This window comes from Maylandia zebra, linkage group LG18, assembly GCF_041146795.1.
Source record: "Maylandia zebra isolate NMK-2024a linkage group LG18, Mzebra_GT3a, whole genome shotgun sequence".
Lineage (NCBI taxonomy): Eukaryota > Metazoa > Chordata > Actinopteri > Cichliformes > Cichlidae > Maylandia > Maylandia zebra.
The window spans coordinates 5,049,659-5,073,326 of record NC_135184.1 but is presented as its reverse complement, the minus strand read 5'-3'; the positions used below and the strand labels follow the sequence as shown (position 1 = coordinate 5,073,326).

The window sequence follows — 23,668 nt, the reverse complement described above, 5'->3', positions numbered from 1 at the left end:
AAACTCCAAAGCCGAGGCTTCAAAACACACTGAATCTCAAATTATTTTAAGTGGTCACATAAAAACATTGCTGATATAAAGTCAACAGTCAAATGTGAATTTTTTCAAAGGAAAATTTTACTGACTTTGCCCCAGAACATGATTTTGAAATGCTTTTTACTCCGTGACACCCGCAGCATCTGACAGACATGGAACTGGTAAAGCTGCAGTTGTAACTTCATTCTGGGATCTTTTGTGTTTGGGTGACGTGAATCCCATATGCACTGGAAAGCTGTAATAACATTTCTTTAAAGTTTCTGCTTTAAAGGATGCTAATGATGCTATGTGTCACCCATGACAGTTTTAAAGAGGTTAAATCAGCCAGATTTGCACATCCAAAGACAATCAGGCGATCAATATGTAAGATTTATTCAAATTTATGGTTGTGAGATCTTCTTGAGCCTCATTAATTCATCATTTTTCATCGCTATTTTCTCTTTCTTAGCAAGAGATAATATATAACGCTCTTTGGGGACCAGCCTAGCTGTCAGTGCTTCCAGTCTTTATGCAGACTATAAATTCTGCATTCTGACACGGGAGCTGGAAATAAAGAGAAACCCCCCTCAAAAAAACAAAATAACAAAGTTTATTTTCACACTAATGATCCCACGAGGCTGACGTTACGCAAAGTGGTTGTCACGCTTCATCTAAAGAGACCTGGTATTCAGACAGGGAAAAGGCAGGTGGGTGGAAAACAAGATGAAAACTGTAACAAGGCCTCAAGCGCAGAATGCAGCAGGTTTGTCTAAAAGAAAAAAAAGAGAGAGAATAATAATAATAATAATAATTCAGCATCTAGGACTCTAATTGGAGGAAACAACAATGGACTCTAGAACAAGGAAAAAGGAGAGACCGAGGGATTCAGTCAGCAGTAACTACATGTTACTCATTAGAGTTTAAAAACGTTTAAAAACATTTAAAAACTTTAGTGATAGAAAGTAATTTGTTACATTACCTGAAGCTAAGTCCATTGTTTAGATACAGTCTATCCTTCATTAATGCTGCTTGTTGTGTTTCATAGTGATGAGCAGCACGAGTGCTTCCTACACATTTAATAAAATACATATTCAATCCTTCCTTTCTGCCTTCCTTTGTTTTCTTGTTTCTCTACCTCTCCTTCTATTGTTCTTCCTTTCTTCCTTTTTGTCTTGTTTCTTCCCTTTCCTTCATTCATTCCCTATGGTCTTCCTAACTTTCCTCCTTTTCCTTCTCTATAAAATTTCTTCTTTCCTTCCTTCCTTTTTAGTCTTGCTTCTTCCTTTTCTTTCCCCTTAATCCGTCTCTATACCCTTCAGGTTCCTTTATTTCTGACTTTCTTCTTTTCCTGACTTCTATCCATCCGTCATTCTTTTCATGTTTTATTTCTATTTTCCTTCCTTCTTCCTTTCTCTGTACCATTCCTTCTTTTGTTGGTTCCTTTCTTACCATACTTACTTCTGTCCATAATTTCTTCTATTCTTGCTTTTCTATTCTTTTCTTTCTATCAGTTTTCCTTCCATTTGTCCTTCCTTCCTGCCTTTTTAAAATTATTCCTTCCTTTCTTCAACCCCATTCCCTCTCCCTTTCTAGTCATTTACACTGTGTGTGTGTGTGTGTGTGTGTGTGTGTGTGTGTGTGTGTGTGTGTGTTTGCATGCGTATCAATAAAACAGTAATTAATGCGAAGCAACAAGAATCCAACAATGACCACAGTCACTGAAGAATCCCACGTTAAGAAGCTTTAAACTGAATTAAACAGCACGTTTAAAACTGTGGAGAATTAAATCCAGGTTAAAGCCAGACAAAGAAACTGAGGACTGTGAAGCATAAATATGCTAATTCTATAACACGGGATGTTTCCAGGTGACACAACAATACACCTCCGTTTATCCCGTACATGCTGCTGCAGCTCTCCACAGAGGAACGGTGAGATGGATCTAATGTACAGAGTAATGCTTGGCCCGAGGAGAACACGGGGAAGCTGCTGTGTCCTATTTGCGGCGATGTCGAGCTCATTTTGGAGAGCACCTCATTCTGCCTGCCCTGTGGGATCTTAGCCACAGGCTGGAATACAGTGCAATCTATCTGCTTTTCATCAGACGCAGTAATAGCCTCTCTGTTGTGTCTGCGTGATGCTAAAGTCTCACATCCACTTTATCTCATCTTATCAGATTGGATGTCGGGAAACGGCAGGAGGAGAAGCTGTACACGTTATCATTTCTTGCCATATTATAATATTTTGTTGCACACAGCAGAAAGCTGCAGGATCTCCTCTGAGGCGCATGTGTGTATACACTTCATAATGTTACTTCCTGCTCTCCCTCACCAACATGGGATCAAATCTGCTGGTACGTGCTCAACTTCATCTCAAAACTGCAGAAAAGTTAATCAGTTTGAGATGAATAAAATAAACTCTTGAGAAGTTTTGTAAAAATTAATGCTCCAAGGGTACTCCAATCCATCTGATGCCTCTGGTGTCATCTCGCCTTCAGGGGAGAACTTCTGGAAACCACTTAAAGCCCAAACCAAACATCTGAAGAAGCTGTAACATAAAAAAGAAAATACTCGGATAATAAAATAGCAGCCTCATAGCCCGCTCACATCAGTATGCAAAACTCCCAGCTGCACATTTAGTTTTGCATAAAGACTGGAAGCTCTGCGGGAGGACAGCTAGCTCGGCCCCCCAAGAGTCTTATTGACTAACTCCTGGCAAGAAAGGGAATAAATGTATTTCTAAAAATGGGAAACAGCTCCTGTAAAGTCAGAGTTATGGCTGATGGTGTCAATAATTTATGAGTCTGTTTAGTGTGAAGTTGAATATATCTTTCATATTGATCATCTTGTTTCCTTTTTTGTACAAAAACTGTCCAATAATCTTTAAAGCTGCTTTATGTGGCTTTTTAGCCACCAGGGGGCAGAATAACAGCAAAGCTGAAAAACAATGCAGCTTCCTTTGTTCCTTCCTTCTGTCCTTTATTTGTTCCTTTTTTTCTCAACTACAATTATCTATCATTCTGCCTTTGTCCTTCATTTTTTCTTCTCTATATTTATCCTACGTTCTGTCTTCTTCCTTCTTTCATTGTTTTTATATCCTTCCTTCTTTTAGCCTTCCTTTGTTCTTTTCTTACTTCTATCCTTCCTTCTTTCCTTTTTTTGCTTCCTTTCACGCAAATCTTTTTAATTATTGGTTTCCCTTCTCCTTTCCTAGTCAGCTACATTGTTTTTATGTGATGCATGTGTGCCTGCATCTTTAGGTGTGTGTGTGTGTGTGTGTGTGTGTGTGTGTGTGTGTGTGTGTGTGTGTGTGTGTGTGTGTGTGTGTGTGTGTCAGTCTTATTGTTTTAGAGAGCGACGGCGTGAAGTCAGCCACCCTGGACACACTTGAGTGAACTGGCGGGGAGTTTCATTACGCTGTGAAATAACGATCACACCGTGATTAAGTTGATTAGATTTCATGAATATTTGAAAGGCAAACTAAATTGCTGATTAAATATTTACTGGTGGTTTCCTCGCTGACAGACTGGGAGATCATATCACATCTCCCTAACGGCCTACTGTACAGCTTCAGCGCTACAGCAGCATCGGATAACTGTATGTTAATCAGGTACGTGGTTGTTTGTTTAACTGAAGTTTATTTTTAGGTTTGCAGCTGATTATTTTATCTAGTCTGCGTGTATGAAGTAGGACTGTGACCAAAATGCTTTAATTGTTTTTATTTCAAACTGGCTTTTCGTGTTTGGTCCTCTTCACTCATGCTTCAACTTTACAGCAGTCACCCCCAACATTCAAACCACCTTTTGGTCTGAGGACTTTGGCAGCGGATCCTTTGGGAGCTGCTCGTCCTGGTCTGGGGGCATTCCTGGATCAGGTTTATTCTGGTGGTCAGACTGAAGTTGCTGTAGTGCTGATACTGCCAGGAGAAGCTGCTGCTGTTGGGGAGTGCAGGTGTAATGAATTGATCGATCAGGAGGAATCCCAGGACTCAGCAGAAGACTGCAGATGATCAGCACATGTTCATTAGTTACTTACAGACACAATCAACACTGGCACAAACTTAAACATGAACAAACTCTTCTCATGCAGTTATTATTGAAATTTGTTGAAGGGAACATAAAAAACTATCTTATAAAAGGACCAACATTAAGGTTTGAAGTTCACTTCATAAAACTCAAACAAAATCTGAAAGTGGCTGCTGCACAAAACAGTTTCTCTGTAGTTTTTGCTGGTTTTAGAAATGTAGTTTTAACAAATCGTTAAACTTTAGTACTCTGACATACTGAATGTTTTGCACCTTTTAAGCTACATGAGCTGAGCTCACTCTAACATTATGCACATGTTATTATCTGCTCCTAAGATTAAACAAATAATAAATAAAGGTAACTCATCCCACGCATAGTTCCAGTCATTGTAACCTCAGTCACAATAAAGGTTTTGTTTTATTTTTATGGGAAAAAGTAGCTTTTGTTGGCTTATTTCTGAAACCAGATGGTCTTTTTGCCCTTTGAGAACCAAACTGAAGGATTTTTTTCACAGAGTAACTTAGTTTTTTCATATTGTGAGAAAAAAACAACAGCAATGATAATTACCAGAGGAACCTTTGTAAGCTCGGGGGAGGATATGAAGACTATTAACAAAAGAGCCTGGGTTCAAATCCAGGATCCAGATGGCTTTAGCAGATTCTAATGTGATTCCAAACACGCCTGAGTTCCCGGGTTCAGTGTATATGTTTGCAGTGCTAAACAGGTTAATTGGCTGCAGTCGTCATGCTGCTGTTTATACAGCTGAAACTGACTCTACTCATATGAAAAGCCATGGATAAAGGTCAACGCTTTAAAGTGAGCTTATTTATTTTTCCTGGTGCTCATATATTTACTGATAGAAAGCCACAGCTGGGTCACCGAAGCTTCTTAAAGAGAGGATCTTTAAAGCCTCGTTGTCAGCTGCAGTGTCTGGTCTGTAAAAAGGGTTGCAGTAAAAATATGGGAATATACACAAGTATAAAACTCACAACATCAACATCATTACAGACTAACAGAACATACAGCTATCAGTCTCACGTGACATAATAAACCTTGTAAAGCCAAGTGCATCATATTTGACACACAAGTATCACCTGTGTGATGCTCTATTTTCAAAAACCATCATGCCTCATGATGAGTTAGCTGCTTTAGGGAAACAAAGAGCACAGGCGGCACCAAGTGGCAGCAAGAGGAAACTGCGTTAGCTTTATAAAGCTGTTTGTCAAAATCTGGCCAATAAATCTTTGAGTCGACATGTGAGACAAATTGTAGCGGATTGTTACCATGACGCCACGCTACGCCCCTACAAGGTCATTGGAATTCATCTGATGTGTGCCATCCTTCCTAGTTAAATTTACCCTTTTTAATTTTTCATATTTATTTCCTATCTTATTCATAGCCTTTTCCTTTTTTGTTTTCTTTAGGTCACGAGCAGTTGTCCAAGCATTTCACTACATATCGTACTGTGTATGACTGTGTACGTGACAAATAAAATTTGAATTTGAATTTGAATTTGTATGCACATTTCTAACTCCTACATCTGTGGAGGAACTTTGAATTTCAGAAATCCAGTGTGAGCCTCACCAGACAGTAAAGTGTCAAGCATTTGCTACACAAAGATACTTTTAAAATGTCAACACACTCAAAGAAAGAAGAGTGACTCAACAGTCTGAGTGTTCGGCGCTGCAGCTCTCACTGAAATTAATTTCTCCCCTATCGCTCCTCACAGACTTTTTGATAAGATATCTTGCAGTGAGCAGCTGGTGCGTAACACGGATCTGATCAGAAGGATCTTAATTACAAAAAACAAAACTGAAAGTCACTCTTCTTTAAGTGACACATTTCATCCAATCACACCGACAAAGGAAACAGCACGTATAGTTTGTTCAGTTCACTGTGACTTTGTACCCACAAATAAATAAAGCTTCTTCTTCTGGAAAGCAGCTTAAATGATTTACTGATTTACTCCACTGCGCACAAGTCTTGGTGTTCATCCTGCTTTTAAGCAGCTGTTTGTGAAAAATGATCCGACATGGTAAAATGTAGCTCGCCATCACCAGTGTGTAAATGTGTGCGTGAATGGGTGGATGACTGGATGTGTAAAGCGCTTTGGGGTCCTTAGGGACTAGTAAAGCGCTATACAAATATACAAATACATATATGTCTGTAAAGGTTTCAGATGATGAACAGTTGGTTTTTACATGAAACATCCCAGCCAATACCAGTTTACTGATGACGGGTCCTCTGGACTAACCAATACTTTCTTCACAGCTTGTGACAATTTTCGTTTTCTTTTGGCCACCTGGATGCAAGAGCAGGATATCACTTTGGATCCTTTGTTGATATATTTACTGTGATAAATCTATACAGTAGATTGTATGTGTGTCTGAATCTGCTGCCTTGACTACACTTACTCAGACAACAGAACTGATGCACTCTGCAGAGAAATGATGAAGAATGTGCGTACTGAAAAAGGACTCAAGGAGTGCAAATCTAATGAAACCAAATATTTGATTGGTTGAGGTCGGTAGAAGTGCTGCTGAGACTTTGATTAAAAAACAAAACAAAACAAGCGAACTGGCACATTTCAGTCTGTCCAGATATTTTAAGTGTCCCGCCGCTTCACAGACCTGCCAGGTTTTAGATGGGTGCAAGCGGCTGAGTGTCAGAGTTGATAAACGTCATTTACTGCAGGCTCTTTAACAAACAAGCATGGCGAGCTTTTGGCTTACAGTTCAAACTCTGCTGAAGGAAACTGAAGCAAACTTAAGTACCCTGGGACTTTGAAGAGAAATGGCGATAAAAAGAGTTGATCTGGATCAGGACGCCTTCTCTTGTTCGATCTGTTTGGATCTACTGAAGGATCCGGTGACTCTTCCCTGTGGACACAGCTACTGCATGAACTGTATTGAAAGCTTCTGGGATGAAGAGGAAAAGAAGAAAATCTACAGCTGCCCTCAGTGCCGGAGGACTTTCACAGCGAGGCCTGTCCTGGTGAAAAACACCATGTTAGCAGATTTAGTGGAGGAGCTGAAGAAGACTGGACTCCAAGCTGCTCCTGCTGATCACTGCTATGCTGGACCTGAAGATGTGGCCTGTGATGTCTGCACTGGGAGAAAAATGAAAGCAGTGAAGTTCTGTTTGGTGTGTTTGGTTTCTTACTGTGAGAAACACCTTCAGCCTCATTATGATTCACCTACATTCAAGAAACACAAGCTGGTGGAGCCCTCCAAGAAGCTCCAGGAGAAGATCTGCTCTCGTCATGATGAGGTGATGAAGATGTTCTGCCGTACTGATCAGCAGAGTATCTGTTATCTCTGCTCTGTGGATGAACATAAAGGCCACGACACAGTCTCAGCTGCAGCAGAAAGGACTGAGAGGCAGAGAGAGCTGGAGGTGAGTCGACAAAACATGCAGCAGAGAATCCAGGACAGAGAGAAAGATGTGAAGCTGCTTCAACAGGAGGTGGAGGCCATCAATCAGTCTGCTGATCAAACAGTGGAGCACAGTGAGAAGATCTTCACTGAGCTGATCCATCTCATCCAGAAAAGAAGCTCTGATGTGAAGCAGCAGATCAGATCCCAGCAGGAAACTGAAGTGAGTCGAGTCAAAGAGCTTCAGGAGAAGCTGGAGCAGGAGATCACTGAGCTGAAGAGGAAAGATGCTGAGCTGAAGCAGCTCTCACACACAGAGGATCACATCCAGTTTCTACACAACTACCCCTCACTGTCAGCACTCAGTGAGTCTATATGCTTTATTACAATCCACTCCTTTTGTCTGCAGCATTTTGACAGAGAGCAAAGGGCACTATCAGAGACCAGAGATATACTACAATCAATTTTAAGAGAGAAATGGACAAACGTCTTAATGAAAATCACTAATGTGGATGGTTCACTACCAGAATCTGAGCCAAAGACCAGAGATGAATTCTTAAAATATTCATGTGAAATCACATTGGATCCAAACACAGCAAACAAATATGTGTTACTATCAGAAAAAAACAGAAAAGCGACGTTCATGACGGTAATACAATGTTATCCTAATCATCCGGACAGATGTACTGCTAGAGGTCACAGTAACAACAAATAAATTAAGCAGAATTAAGCATGAACAAAATTATTCAAATCTTTAACTGTGGATGGCAATGAAAAAGAAAACTTTAATTGTGTAACATAAAGGGTTGCTCAGTTTGAATGAAGCTGCTTTAAGATGGTTTAAGTAAGGAACTTTCAATTGGGGCATTAAAGTCTCTGCTTAATCAAGGTAAATAAAAACCTGGCACCAAATCTTAGAACAAAAGGTATTCAGGATACTATTTCTAATACTTTCTGAACTGAACTGAGCTAAATAATTTTACTGTCTGTGTTTCAAACCCACTCTGAACCCTTTATGACTACATATTTACTGCTACTGCTGGTGCCACTGCTGCCTCCGTCTGTGTCTGCCCTGCTGGAGGCGTGTCTGTTGGTCTGCTGGTGTTTACGTTCACGGTGGGGCTTGCTGCTGTTGTTAGTGTGGCTCTGCAGCTGGATGTAGGTCTGATTTTCACCCTCCAGGATTTTCTGTGGTCTACCACTGTCCTTGAACAGCCCTGGGTGCATCTCCCTTCCTAGCTCTGCGCTGGTTTTCATCATTAATGCTGTACTGTTGATGCTCCTCTTGGTTCTGCCGACATGCCGGCTTGGCATTAGTGAGACCAGTGATGGGTGGTGGTTGGTTGTGGTTCCTTGTACCTACTAGAAGAGGTTTGATGGCGACTTTGTACCCAGTACGTGCAAAGTGATTCCACCTCAAAACTGCAAAGTAATGGCTCCTTGGTTCAGATCCTCTGGTAGTGGGAAATCAGCTAGACACAACTAAAGTTAATCCACTGGTTAGCTGCACAGAGATGACCACAAAGCATGAAAACCTAGCACACATAACATGCAGCAGCTACACAATACACCTGCATGATAGCGACCAACAAAACTGTTTATCAGATGAACGAGCTTCTTACCACAGACGGGCACATTTTATAGTTGTTCATATTTTGGAAAATTAAGTTTACTCAGTTCACAACAAAACTACTTTTCCTTTTTCTTAGGAACAATTCATGCTCTTCGTTATGTTGATTTTTTTAATCATAAAAAGTATGTATTGTACAACGAATTAATGGGGCAGCCATTGTGAGGCTTTAGAACTTTGAGTGACAGTTGTTAGTATTTCCAAACAATAAATGATGTTATGTTGTGTCTATTGCTTCAGATTAATATGATATGTTGTTTTTTTCTTGCTTTTTTGTGAAGCACTTTGTTATATTTACGTGAGATGTGCTATATAAATACATTTTTCTTACTTACTTAAAATAATTTTAAATGTGTTAAATATTAATAATAATGTGAAAAATGTGATTAATTTAAATGCAGGTTTCTGTATTTGTCGTTTTCATATTAACCACCAGAGGTCGCTGCGTTCTTGTGCTATTTTCTCAAGCTCAGGTCTCTTACCTGCATATCCCAACAGTATATGGACACCCTTTGTAAACTTTTAAATGGTGTCTGTTTTTTTTTTTAAAGTTTGTTTTTCATTAGTTGTTAATATTTTGTTTTATTTTAGCTGGATTTCAATTCAGTTAGTCTCCAGAGATAAATTTTTTGGCTATTTGTTCCTATGAGTTTCTATTTTGAGAATGTTTAATTTTCAAACTACACTAGACTGTTTGAGAGATGTAGACATCACATGCTCAATAAACACATGTACAAATTCCTCATTTTGGTTCATATTTTGGCAAATTTAATTAAAAAAAAGTAAAGATTTTACTTTATTGTATTTTTTTAAGTTGTTATAGTTTTTGTTTTAAATGTTTCGTCATGCTACTGAACTTAAATAATCTTGTCTTTTGCAAACTCTTGTGGAAGACCCTATCCAGTGTTTACTTGATAGTGTTCATGCCAGCAAAGCTGGGTCCATAAAGACAATCTGCATGATAATTGTAACTTAATCTTTCATCTTTGCGATGAACTGAAACAATGATTGTGGACATGTCGTTGCACAACATCAGTGTTGGACTTCTCTAAGGTCTCATCTGGCTAAATGGGTGTAAATGCCTGCTCCCATATTCAGTGTCTGCATCTCATTTTTTTGGGTTGTTTTTGAATTTGGATGCCTGGTAATAATATTTGTGGTTTTTATATGTTTTTTCTTATTTATCTACCAGAGATGGGCAGTAATGAGTTACAAGTAACATGCATTACAAGTACAAGTAACGTCTTACTGTTACTGTAATCCGACTGCTTTTTTAAAGTAACGAGTAAAGTAAGGGATTACTATTGCAAAAAAGGTCATTAGATTACTGTTACTTTCCTGTAAGCAAGCTGCGTTTGATTCCGTAATCATGGGATGCGTGGGAAGAAAACTTCTTTTTACAGCGACAAAAACCCTAAACGTCCGAGCAAGTACCGACAGTATTCTGCCACGGGAATGTGAAACTCCCAGATCCTTCCACTGACCGCTGTGACACACCTGCACCAGGGCAAACCTCCGCCTGCCCTACTCCTGCTATACAGGTGAAAACAGAGCAACAGGTTTTATTTATTTTCTGCTGTGTTTTACTTGCATCCAGGGGCGATTTTAGCCCATTTTTAGGGATGAATCACAGCACCCCCAAAGATTTCTTACTTTTTTGACAATATTTGCTGTTTGTGTGACACACTACTAAAAATATAAAAAGCATACAGTACTTGGTTGAGACGTAACATTTTAACAACAGAAGTATAGATAACCCCCCCTCCCAAAGTGGTTTGTTCCAGCTCGCCTCTCCCCTGCTCTGGCTCTAGCGCTCTTGCTGCCAGAGCGATGGTGGCTGAGACGCAGCGGAGCGGAGGTGTGAGTGCCTGGCTTAAAACAGGACATGTTAGCTGCATTTAACCTTCAGTTACTCTTTATATAGTTAGGTAGGAGTCAGACCATGTTTCTTTTTAGCTGAAAAACATTACACCAGGTAACCTGCATTGTTGAAAACGTGTTTTCCAACAATGTTTGCTACCCTACAATCCGTCCTACTCTGTAGTAAAATCATCAACATTTCACCGTCCTGTTGCTCCCATTGAAATGTATACAGCCTATTTAAAATCAAAAACTTAAAGTTCTCCGTAGCCTATTGTTGTTACCACTGTCCTGTTTGAAATGGATACTAACTAGCTAACTGACTGGATGCCCATTAATCTTATAACTTCTGTTGTGTGTGTGTGTACAGAGAGGCAGCCAGATTCATAATGGATATAAGGAAGTTTTTTCAAAAAAAGGAGCCACATTCAGGTAAAAGTATAAAATCAAATGATCAATAATGTTGGATCAGTGTTTCAATATTTATCTTTTATTAGATGTACATGTGGTTTGGTTATTTGCCTTTTGGTTGAAAGTACACTGAGAGAGGACTTTTTGTTAGTGATCTTAATAGTATTTTTTTTTCATATTAATGTAATTTTTCATCTAATTGAATACAATCTATTTGTGTATGATTGTCAGTCCGAAGAGGAAGAGAGGAAAGAGGAGAATGTGAGGAGAAAGTACAAGGTCGGGAAGAACCAGGTAAGAAAACAGACAGGGAACAGTGACAGGCACAACAGAAACTGTTAAACTGACAAAGAGAAAAAAAACCTGATTTTACTCACACAATCTGGAAGTTGTGTCCTCCCTATATTAAAGCTGCTGTACAGACTCTGCTAAACAAACTGGGTTGAAACAGTTTTGACCCTCTTTAACAACATTCCAACATCATGTTATAATTGATTGGGGAGATTAAAATTAATTATATATTTTTATGTGGTTCAGCCACAACTCTACTAAAACCTCAGCCAGTAATAGGTAGGCCAACTTTTGGACCGTCCAGTTGTCTGTATGACTGCCGCAGTACGTACATGAGGAGCTGTAAAGAGAAGCAGATGCTCTGTTTATATTCTAAAAATGTTTTAAGCTTGTTTCAAAGATTCTGTACTGCAGCTTTAAATGTTTTCCAAAAGCACACATACACTTATCAGCTTTTCTCAAACTTTTTACAGTGTGTACCACCTGATAAAAAATGTCAAGCTCTCCTAAGGACCACTATGAAAGCATGAAACTCATAAATCTTATGAATCTAACGCAAAATTAGTATTATTAAATTGGTCAAATTAGTATCTGCAGTAAAGATTTTTTCATGCATGGTATACATTCTACCACAGGCAAAGTTACCTCCATTTTTATATATATATATTTCTTAATATTTTGTAATAATTTATTTGTAATAATTTATTCTTTTTTGGGAGTGTTTTTTATGCATCTGTATTATATTATACATGCACATTAAAAGTGAATCGCTGTCCAAAAAATGCACTCAGTTTACTTTTTACTCACTATGAGCGTCACTCATTATTCTCACCCAGTAATTAAGGTTAGGATGTGTTTTTTTTTTTTAAATTCCAATCCATTCTTCTTTTGCAGCATTTAAATAACCTTTATCTGATTTGATGGTTTTGTTACAGACAAAAGTGTTTTGCTTTTCTTTCACAAATGTGGGGATTAAATTGTGTTAAAATGTACAAAACAGTGATGTCATGTTTTGTGATGAGGACCCAGGCACAGAGAGACTTGATGAATTTAAGAATCTTATGATTTAATAAAGAAATTTGCAGAATTGCACAGAGATGGTAAAATTTTGATGACTGATAACGGAGACAAAGACAACAGACGACGAGGACAGGGAGGATGCAGGGACTGACAGAGACAGGCAAGAAGTCTCATTGTGACGAGTATATTTTTACATATTTTATTTATTGTTTACTCTATTTAATTTGTAAAATATGTGTATACACACACACACACACACACACACACGTAGAAAAATATTTAGTATACACATCCAGAAATGCATATACTATTATATATTGTACATATATTTATTAGTTTCAGATGTAGCCATTCTTGTATTTTGCTTGTTTACATTATTGTATTTTGCACAACTCTGTTGCTTGTGAAGCTCGCACACAAGAATTTCACTCACATGTACTGTACCAATGTACCTGCACATGTGATGTGACAATAAAAGTGATTTGATTTGATTTGTAAAGTGTATCTTGGCTGGCTGGGCAGCTCTCTGGGTGCTCAGCCCCCCCAAAGCTCTGATCCTAGAATCGCCCCTGCTTGCATCTGTTTGAAAGAGTGAGTGTAAACACACAAAAAAATTATTTTATATGCTGGAATATGCAGAAAATAGGTTTAAATGTTAAACAAATTTCTTCTAGTCAGAGAATGTTGCATATAATTTAATGTTTGCTTCATGCGCAAAGTTAAAAGACTAAAACTAATAAAACTAGTTTCAAAAAGAGACTTTTTCATTTGATTACATTTTATATGATGGATGATGCAGAAAAAATAGAAAGCTCTTTACCTATTCAGGTTGTAAATCATTTTTTAAATAAGTAACTAAGTAACTAAGTAACAAATTACTTTTGAAAATAGGTAATCAGTAAAGTCACGGGATTACTTTTGGGGGAAGTAATCAGTAATTAGTTACTGATTACTTTTTTCAAGTAACTTGACCAACACTGGTATCTACATACTTAAGGCAAAGCATTGCAGGTCTTCATTTAGCCCTTGGAGAAGTTTGAAACCTCATTATGCTTATTATGCTGCATGACGTTTTAACTAAATAAATAAATACTTATCATTAAGTGTATATTGTATATTTAACATGCAGTATGTGTTTTTGTATTATAGTATTTTTTTCACAATCTCATTGTTCTCACTTTTTTAGATTTTAATTTATATTTAACCTTTATCTAAACTCTTTGCCTATTTTAGGATCTAGATAAAAATGTAAGATAAAAAGGCTTAATTTAATATTTATATATTGGTCACATACTCAAGTATTGGCCTCACTGACTGATACCTGTGGAAATTTGTTTCAGCCTCTGACCTAATAACTCGAAATTTCGTCTAACCTTTGCTTGGCTTTTTTACTCTCACACAGAGGGGTGTTCTTTGCTCACAACAAACTCGGATGCATCGGCTACTGGCCAAACTGGTATTTTAAATACCTGCAATTCCTCAAAATGAATCTCCAAAGTTCCCTTGCTTTAATGGGCGATCGCCCCCTTTTTTTCTGACGCTTTTATTTTATTTTGAAAACACTTTTCCGGTATTTTCTCCACTAATTTGCTACATGATATTTTGGATGTGGAATATTTTAACAAGGGCGTTGCTTGAATGACTCTTCACTACCAGCCCTTGAGTATTATTTAGTGGAAGTTGGACACGAAGGTCTGAATGATGTCTCATCTTTACCGTATGTCAGGTTAATGAAAGACAATGTCGATATTGTTATTGTTACGGGTTGTTAGCCGCTAGCTGTATGGCCGCGAGCCATGGTTCTTTTCAAAATAAAACATTTTAATCTTCCACACATTATATTGTAAACCCTACATTAAAAAGAACAACAAACAAAAAACAAAACAAACAAACAGTAAAATTGTGATAATTCCGACGGCCTTTCTTCTAATTTGCTAATTTTGCTGTTAGGAATTTATTGTGTTTGTGTTAAGCAGACCGAATTTAATATTAAATATCGCAGATTCAGTCACATGTTCAAGAGTGATTATATATAGAGGCACGTGAATATACACAGAAAACGTTTTTTAGATGTAATATACAGTTAATGGGATTCCGGTTTTTTGTTTTATTTATTTTTGCAATATTTGAAGCCGTGTGGAGATAATTGTGAAAACATGCATTGGTCAGGAAAGTTACTACAAGCTATATTATCTTAAATAGTCTAGAAAGCCCGAAATGGCCATTACTGTTCACAGTTATGATGTTGTGTGTCTTGGGAGTTTTGTCACTAAAATTGTAGCTTTTATTTTGAAGTGTTTCCTGGATTGAACCTGGTTGTTTTCAAAACAGCGACAGACAGCAGCCGAGCAGCACTGCAGTGAGCTGCAGCTCTGTCTCTGCTCGCTGTCTTTGGTTCTCCTCGACGACTTCTCCCCGTTTCCCTGATTTTTATTCGTTCATGTTCCTCCCCAGGAATTTGCACCGAAAGATAATCCCTAAATGCCAGCCCCCCTCGCCCGCTGGGAGGACAGCTGGTGCGCTGATAACATTGGAGTCGGGGTTGCCCTTGACTTGGGCAGGAGTTAGGAGGAGCAGGGGACGACGATCATGCAACCTGATGAAAGAACTGACATTATTGCGGCTGTGTGATCTGCATCGGCAGGGCTGTCAGGGATGCTCTGTGAATTAATGTCATCCCTGCTCCCGACCCAGGAGCACCAGCGTCCTGCTGAAGCAAGCATCTGCAGGGAGCCCTGGCCCCGGAGCTCCGCTGGCCGAGCAGAGGAGGCCTGAGCGGTCTCCACCTCCGGATTATGGTGGATGGTGGCAGAAGGCAAGTGTGCATGACAAGATAAACAAACCCAGAGCTGTCTGCTGTCCTGCAGCAGAGATACAGTAGAGGCTGTGAGCGTGCTTGTCATTGTTGCTTTTTTTGGTCTCTTTGTGGGAGTAGGTGTTCCTATTAATAATAGATGTGATGGCCAGCAGCCCCTGAACTGTAAATGTGTTCTTTGACTGGGCCGGCTTCTTTTTTTGAACCTCTAAAGAAAATTGACTGAAAATGATGGCTGACCACGAGGAAGCAGAGCTGTCCGAGTCCCTTCAGAAGGAGGACGGGTTTTCCAGCGAGGTGGAGGATCCAGGTACGAACTTCAAATCTAAAAGTTTGCCTGTTTTAAGCGAAGCTGCACCTCAGGAGAAAACCTTACTGGCGAGCTCAGTGCGGATGTCCATAACGGCCGAGGAGAGCACAGAGTTCATCCAGAACCCGCCCAACACTGAGTCGTTCCAGGCCGAGTCCCCAACGAGAGCAAACTACCCGCCAAAGCCAGGGAAGTCGGCGCTGAATAGGCCGGCCTCGTACATGGAGAACACGGAGATCCGAAGGAGTAAACACATGGCTAGGAGGAAGCCCCCGGGGTTTTTCGCAGCCAGGCTAGCTCAGATTCGTCTGCCCAGTCGGAAGCACCTTGGCGTCATCTTGCAGGACTCTCGCTGCTTCCTGTTCTGCATGTGCTACCTGACGTTCATCCAGTCGCTCATGGTGTCTGGCTACCTCAGCAGCGTCATCACCACCATAGAGAAAAGGTACAGCTTGAGGAGCTCAGAGTCTGGCCTGCTCGTCAGCTGTTTCGACATCGGGAGCCTCCTGGTGGTCGTCTTCATCAGCTACTTTGGTGGGCGGGGCCAGAGGCCTCGCTGGCTGGCAGTGGGGGGCATTTTCATCGCTGTGGGTGCTGCCCTATTCTCCTTACCTCATTTCATCTCCCCGCCCTACCAGATCCAGGAGGTCAACTCATCTTCGGCCAACGAGGGCCTGTGCATGAATAGCAATGCCAGCAGCAGGGATCGCGTTGACATCACTTCCTGTCCCAGAGACCAGGAGGGCAACGAGCACAACCTGTACGTGGCGCTGTTCGTCATCGCTCAGATCCTGGTAGGCATGGGGTCCACGCCCATCTACACGCTGGGGCCCACCTACCTGGACGACAATGTGAAGAAGGAGAATGCCTCGCTGTATCTAGGTAAGAGTTTGGGGGAATGTTTGGTTAGTTTTCCTGCCCACCTTAAATATGGAGCAGTTCTGCTGGGATTTGTACATGCATCCACCACCAGCATGGAGGCCAGTAGCAGCACAGTGGTGAATTGGGCATCACTGGCTCACAGCAAGACAGCGCTGTGACACTTTTGCATGTTGTGTTTGCATTTTGCTCTGGCAGATCTGACAAAACTACAGACACTATGAAAGATGGAAGTAGCCACCATGGTTACTAACCAGACTTCCACTGGTTTGTGAAGTCCCACTATGAAGCCTCAAGTTGAGCATCATTTCACTGTAAAAACACCCACCTTTTCCCTATGAATGCACCCACGATTATCCTCTAGAGACTCTTAGAATGACTAAAATTTCCAAATTGGGCTTGATGTTTATTCAGTGTGACCTTAGATGAGTAACTGAGTCCATAAACTCATCAGGACAGAGTTTAGAGAGGGCAGGTTGGAAGGTTGTTCTCCTATTAACTTCTATACAACTAGAAGTCCAGCTGTTGGCCCCTACTGGCTATTAGGAAGAACGCAGGTTTAAGTTTAAGGCACTTCCGCGCTGGCTTCACCTTTAAGATCCATGTTTTATACTGCCTGTGCTCACCACTCAGCAGCCGTACTGGCCGTGTCCAAAGTTTTAATCAAGTTTTAAATTAAGAAAGTCCATTTGAAATTATGTTAATTTTAAATAAATTAATAAAAAAATGTGAACTGAATGAATCTGGAGTTTTAGAGAAGTGTAAAATTAAAGGGAATTAAGGTACTGAAAGGCAAAAATAATACTATTATTAGAAAGCAGTAGTTTGTTTTATCTTAATCATCTGGTTTTAATAATAATTGGAAGCCAAAGTTAAAATTGAAATCAGGTTAAAAGCTTTGGTTGTCAACATTTTATTTGTACTACACATGCAAAGCTACGCACCATGACGGCTTCGTTCATGGCTGTGTTAAAGTTCAGTGACTTTGGCTCCTCCCACAGGAGATCTGAACAGATATTACCATTAGAAAGACTGTAAGTACATTTACCTACATGTTTATTGTAAATGGTGTTCACCAGCAGTGCAATAACACAACTAGCCCACATGTTTTACTAGTTTGGCTGATGATTGGCTCTTTTTAGAGGCAGTGGTGGGACAACCGCCATCTGGAGCCATTATGGAGTCCTCCCAAAAACTTCTATTAGTGATTCTTTGAGTTCCATGTCTCTCTCTTATACAGTGTTTAGTAGAAGCACTTGAATCTCCATTGGGAACAAACTGGAAGCCAGAGAAAAACAACTCATTGCTTATGTTTTTATTTCGATGAGTCCCTGGATTTTTTTCTAGAGAAGAAAATGATGGAGTCACAATAGAAATGAAATACAATAAAACAGGCAATAACTAACCTCACCTGATTAATGCTGGGAAAAACTGAAATGTCTAAATGCTTTGCAACCCTTTGTAAAGTAAAAAAAGAAAAATTATACATTGTGTATTGTGTGTTTTCTAATGGTTTAATACATTACTTACTGTGTGAAGAAACCTCCAAAAACAAATGAAAATCCAATTTATATGACACAGAGAAAGCTATGAGGTTTGTAAACACATCCGGTTTATTAAACTCAACGACTAAAAATGTTACAGTATAGTTGATCTCAGCACTGCACTGAAAACCTACGAAGCACAAGGTAGTTGACTTTAAGAGCAGATGCTACGACACAGACATATAATTAGTGTCAATTTTGCTTATTGCTCTTTGTTTATCTATAAAATGGTTGAAAGAGCTAGTAAGTAATATCCGTGTTGTGTCTTTTGTCCAAGCAAATGCCTCAAAGTTAACAGAAGTTTACATTCATACACGATCAAGAAAAGTGATCGACTAAAGGATTAAATAGCCTGAAGAATGGCTGGTTACATGTTGGTTTGTTAGGTTATGTGTGTTTTATATGCTTCTTTTCCTCCAGTCATTACAATCCAGTGTAACAGCTGTGAGTTCACTGTGGCTGCAGCTGCTTCTCCACACTGATGAAGGACTCTTACAGCCTCTTTAAAACCTATAGCTGTGAAGCTTTTGTTTTTATTTTATTTATTATCATTTTAAGTTGTTGATCTTTACCACGTCTTTCTTGTGAAAAGCAATCAGTCCTCCCACCTGACTCCCTCACAATGAGCTGATGTATTTTAAATTTAGAGTAACTTTATTTGTTAAATTTATGCAATTTTAGCTTCATATTATGAGAACTTTATGAATTATGTTCCTTCACATGTGGTGAATCAACCATTTCCCTATATTTTTGAAACCCTCACAACTTTGTAAGTGTGGCAGAGAACCACATAAAAACACATTTAAGCTAAAAGTAAAAAGAGCTGTCAAAAACTGCAAGAAAAGCAGTTTTATAGTCTAAATCCAAATTCATCTAAATCTCATGTTTGTTCAGATTTGATCAATATCGTGGGATAGATCATAGTTTCAACAGAGGAACAGACACAAGCTTTCATAGCCTGGATGTCAGATCTGTTTTCTGATATTTCACCAAAGAAAACTTAAAAAAGTTCAGTTTAGGTCAATTTTCCCAGCTTGTATCTGGTCAGAACCATTGTGGCATCGGAAAGGTCTCTCCTTTTTGACATCAAGCTTATCTTCTAGTAATTTCTTCTATCATAACAGGCCATCAGTAGGGTACGTAGTCCCTGTTAACTACATTCACTTTGGGTTAGCTGACTATAACTACAGCTTTGATTTCAGATAATAGCTATAAAGAAACCTCTTTTTAGAGGTTTCTTTATAGTTCTTTATAACTCATTGTCTGCAGCTTATATTTAAAAAAAGGCTTAAAACTACAAACTCCAAGGATGGTGAAACATTGAGGCGGTGAAGAATAATAACAGTGTCTTTTAAGCTAGCCCGCTGGTTAGTTTAAGGCAATACAAAACATTCAGTTTGTGAGCCCTGGCTTAAAAATGCTTCTCACATGTTGAAGGTGTTTAATTATTATTTTTCTTTTTAAATTGGTTTTAAATTTTAAATTAAAAGACAATATCCAGTCTTATGGGAAAGCACAGCTGGATCTGCATCTGGCTGCAGGGATTTTATTGAGTGAAGAGCATTAGTGTGGTCCAGCAGTTGTTGGGTGATGATTGGCCTTTTGCTTCATCCCAAAAGTGTTAGATTGGGGAGGAGAAAGACCAGTTAAGCTCATAAAACTAAAACTATTTTTATATTTAATTACCTGCTCTGTGACTCTACTGAGCCGCAGACTTGGTCCAGAGAGTTCTGCAGCCAAATGGGTTAAGTGACCCCCCCTGTTTTCACATGCTTCCCCAGAAGTTCTCGCTCCAGCAGCCTCAAACAAGGTAAAGCCTAATTAAACCGCCAAATGAGAGCTGAGTTATGAAAGGAGTAGGGGGGTGGAGGGAAGCTCTTATGTGCATTCCTGTTATTTGGTGGTGGGGGCAAAAAAAAGAGAGCCTCTGTACCCGAGTCTTGGGTACAGCCTGAGCTCTGTGTTCTTTTGAGCTAAAATGGAGAGGCTTTGACGCATCCATTTTCTTAACCACTTGTACAATTCAGGGTCACAGAGACTAGCAGCCTTTCCCGGCTGTCACAGGTCAAGGCAGGGTAAACCCTGGATGGGTCGCAGGGCCAACACAGAGAGGCAGTCAACCTTTTACGCCTGTAATGTCTTTGGACTGTGGGAGAATGCTGAGTACCTGGACAAGGAGAACCCACACAGCGACATGGAGAACATGCAAACTCCAGAAAGGCCCCAGGCGAACGGAAGGTTCAAACCAAGAACCTTGTTGCTGTGAGACAACAGTGCTAACCACTACTCCACCGTGCCAGCAGCATTTGGTGCTGGGAAGGGGAAATTTAAGTCAGGGAGAAAAGTGAATTTCAAAGTAAATCAGAGGTCTCATACGATCCATAATATTCTTATTAAAATATAAATATGTCTGTATTTTAAAATATAGATACATTATTGTTATTATTTTCTCTTTTTGAGTAGGTATATGTACAAAAATCTAACAAAACAAAAACAAAAAAACGTTACCCACATTCTCCTCTAACTGAATCGGGTTTGTCCGGCAGGACCCAGTTGACCAGTAACCGTTGGCATTCCTTTGTGGTGGCTTAAAGAAAGCATTTGTTCACAGCAGCGAGCAATGGCTGGATGTGACAGAGCAATGCAGAGCAGGGCAGAGGATCCTCAGTGAGCAGGAGGTTGGCTGCAGAAACACAGTGATGTGGTCGGCTGGGTTAATGGCAGCTGACAGCTCCTTCAGTTACAGGAATGAGGACATGGGCTGTTTAAAAACAAATTGTCTTGTTTTCAGTCCTAATGGTGAATGTTGTGTGTAGGTTTACATTACCATCACCTGATATTATGTAAGTAAGATGCTGTGTTACTGGGAGACAGAATCAGAATGTTTTTGCTCCTGCAAAATCTTGACTTCTACTGGTTTTGCTTCAGTGTTTGATTTGCAGATTGATAGCATGTCTGCGTCAGTATGCTGAAATCTTGGACACTGCGAATCCTCCCAGTCATCAGTTTTATTATATCACTGGATTTCTCTCATAAGTTGCAACCAGTTCACCTCGCAGTTCCCAGTGAACGCACAGCAGAAGGAATGGGAAGAGACTGCAGTGTTTTTCAAGCTTTGTAACAGTGGTCAGCACATGCACAGATTAATTTACCTGTTAACAGTTCCTTTAATCTGTTAATTTCTCAACATGTAAACACAGGAACAATGAAAGGTTGCTGTTGCTACACAGTAATGGTTAAAAGCAGTATTTTTCTTTTGTTTTAAATGCAGTCCAGGCTTTTTTAAATATCACATGCAGTCAGTTTGAGGCTTTGTTTGAAGGTTTGGCTCTCTGCCTCTCTCTTGCATGAGTTGGGATCTACTCTGCGTCTGATATTGACCATGGAGAGTGAGCACAAAGGGTTGACTGTACTCGGATAGGCTCTTACGGTGCTTAGCCTACTTAGGTTATTATATTAGTGACATGAGATGAGTGGAGACAGATGATATCTTTGCTGAATCGGAAGCCATACTGTGAATTCAGCTATCCAAATAGACCACAGCTGCGTTTATCTGGGCTGAAGATCTAACTCTGCAGACACAATTTGAACTGAAATCAATCTGTGACACATGACAAATTATTTTCCCGATTCAGGGCGTCACTTAGTTTCTCAGGGCTCTTAATGGTAATAAAAGGCCACTGGGAGGGAGTTTTAAACTGGAGTTTCTAGTAAATCTTAAGTCCGACTGGCATGCCCATTGGAAACTGGGCCAACTCGCAGCAGCACAATGCATCGTTTTCTTTGAGTGTGGCCCTGACTTGTAAAAGGAAAAAAAAAGAAAGGTCTTTCTGGGGCAAAGATGGGCTTTCGCAAAAGTAATTTGTTATTTAGAGAGCTTTAGAACAGCTGGGTGTTTATAAGACTGCTATTATCACTGCTCACAATAACAGTACTTCTTGTTCAAGTACATGCTTTTAAAGATGGACTTCAAAGAGGAAGCTGGTGTGTAATGATTGTACTGGGGCTCTCGCAGCTCGAGGTCAGCACCTTCAGCCTGGACTCCTGGGCCAAAGGTGAAGGAAAAGTGAAAGGCCTGATAAGTAGCCGGTAGACCTTTCACCTTAGAGTTTAATAAAGCTTAAAATCCATCCCAGAACACACAAGGCTTTCATTTAAGAGGATAACACCATTCATACTCTAAAACCTCTGGTGTGTAGCTTGTTCATGAGCATTTTCAAGCTGACTGATGAGTGATAAGGTGATGCATCTGAACTGAGACGAGGTAAAGACAGGGGAGGTCCTTGTTTTTGAACATTTATCAAGATGCTTAACTGTCTGCTGTAAACACACATTCTGGTCCGTATTGGCCCTTCTTTGTGTTAGCCTACATATGAGATCACGCCCAAAGGCAATAACAGACGGCCATTAGAATAATTCAGGACAATATTGCTTTGTAACCCCAATAAGAGGCGCTCTGTTTGGTTGCCATGCGAGGCAGAGGGCCACGCTGCAGCCACTCGAAATTTTAATGTGCCAGCTCAGAGACGCAATGTGGTCCTCGCCGGGTGTAACGCTGCTGCCATGTTTGGTAACAAATTACGTTAGCGCTCCATGAATATGACCTCAGACCTGTCGCCTCGCAATTTTTTTAAAACATTTTTTTATTTTTTTAGGGGGACAAGTAAAATCAGTGTTATTTACGACCATGAACTGCCAGTGTGACGGTCTAATTGGATTTAAGTTGACAGCAGATTAAATCACTTATTTTTGGCTAGACTTTGGTGCATCCACACCACAGGAGACAGATTTCTGTGTCTGAGTCTGCATACACCTGCGTACACTGAATTGTCTCGGGATCAGGATTCGTTTGTGATATTATCTTAAAACCTTTGGGAAATATCTCTGTTTTTTGTTATGTCTTGTTGTTGTGTAATTTAAAGCTGTGATATGAGGAGTCCAGCTTTACAGTGTCTGGCAGTGGGGAAAAAAACAGTCGAAAGCATATCTGGATCGAAAGCAGATGTAATTCACCTCTGGTAAAATTTCATCCAAATCCTTCCGTAACTTTTCAGGTTATCCTGCTAACAAACAAATAAACAGAAAAACAGGGGGTATAGCAAATATGATACAAATTAAAACTAGAAAATGTTTTAAAAGTTCAATAAACACTATTTTTTTTAAATTCTAATTTTCTGGCAATTATTTTTTCGTTCAGGGTTTACAGGGTTATCACCATGACACGTGTTGAAGCTTCCTTCTAAGTTTTCTTATTACTCAGAGATCAAGCATAAAAAACTATCATGGCAGGTTTGTACAGTCTTAATGCTGTAAGGGCCTCTTCAAAAGTATTCACTCAAGATATATAGGCAATAAAAGAAAGATCTAAAAGTAAAACAAGGGAAAAAAATAGTCAAACAAAAAATAGAAATAAGTTGATACATCAGGACTGTATGTAAGACTGCATTTAACTGTTTACTCTGTCTCAATAAACAGGTAAATAAAATAAAAAATGGTAT

The 23,668-nt window shown here is 39.6% G+C and overlaps 2 protein-coding genes across 6 annotated transcripts in view; both read left to right on the top strand.

The window, feature by feature from the left end:
* The first annotated feature begins 6,829 nt into the window (after positions 1 to 6,829).
* On the top strand, positions 6,830 to 8,135 carry LOC106676506 (E3 ubiquitin/ISG15 ligase TRIM25-like). Its single transcript, XM_024799867.2, has one exon. It carries the CDS (start codon positions 6,830 to 6,832, stop codon positions 8,123 to 8,125), a length of 1,296 nt encoding a protein of 431 aa, XP_024655635.2. The 3' UTR covers positions 8,126 to 8,135.
* A 6,811-nt stretch (positions 8,136 to 14,946) lies between these two features.
* LOC101476808 (solute carrier organic anion transporter family member 5A1) overlaps positions 14,947 to 23,668 on the top strand; it is a 55,148-nt gene continuing 46,426 nt past the window's right edge. For all 5 annotated transcript variants that reach the window (XM_024799869.2, XM_076877163.1, XM_076877162.1 and 2 more), the window contains exon 1: positions 14,947 to 16,629. In XM_024799869.2, the coding sequence (XP_024655637.2) occupies positions 15,666 to 16,629 (964 nt within the window). In that variant the 5' untranslated portion in view covers positions 14,947 to 15,665. The remainder of the gene's footprint in view (positions 16,630 to 23,668) is intronic.

Excerpts from the sequence above, each read along its gene's own strand:
- LOC106676506 (XM_024799867.2), top strand. The coding sequence starts at position 6,830 with ATGGCGATAAAAAGAGTTGATCTGGATCAGGACGCCTTCTCTTGTTCG.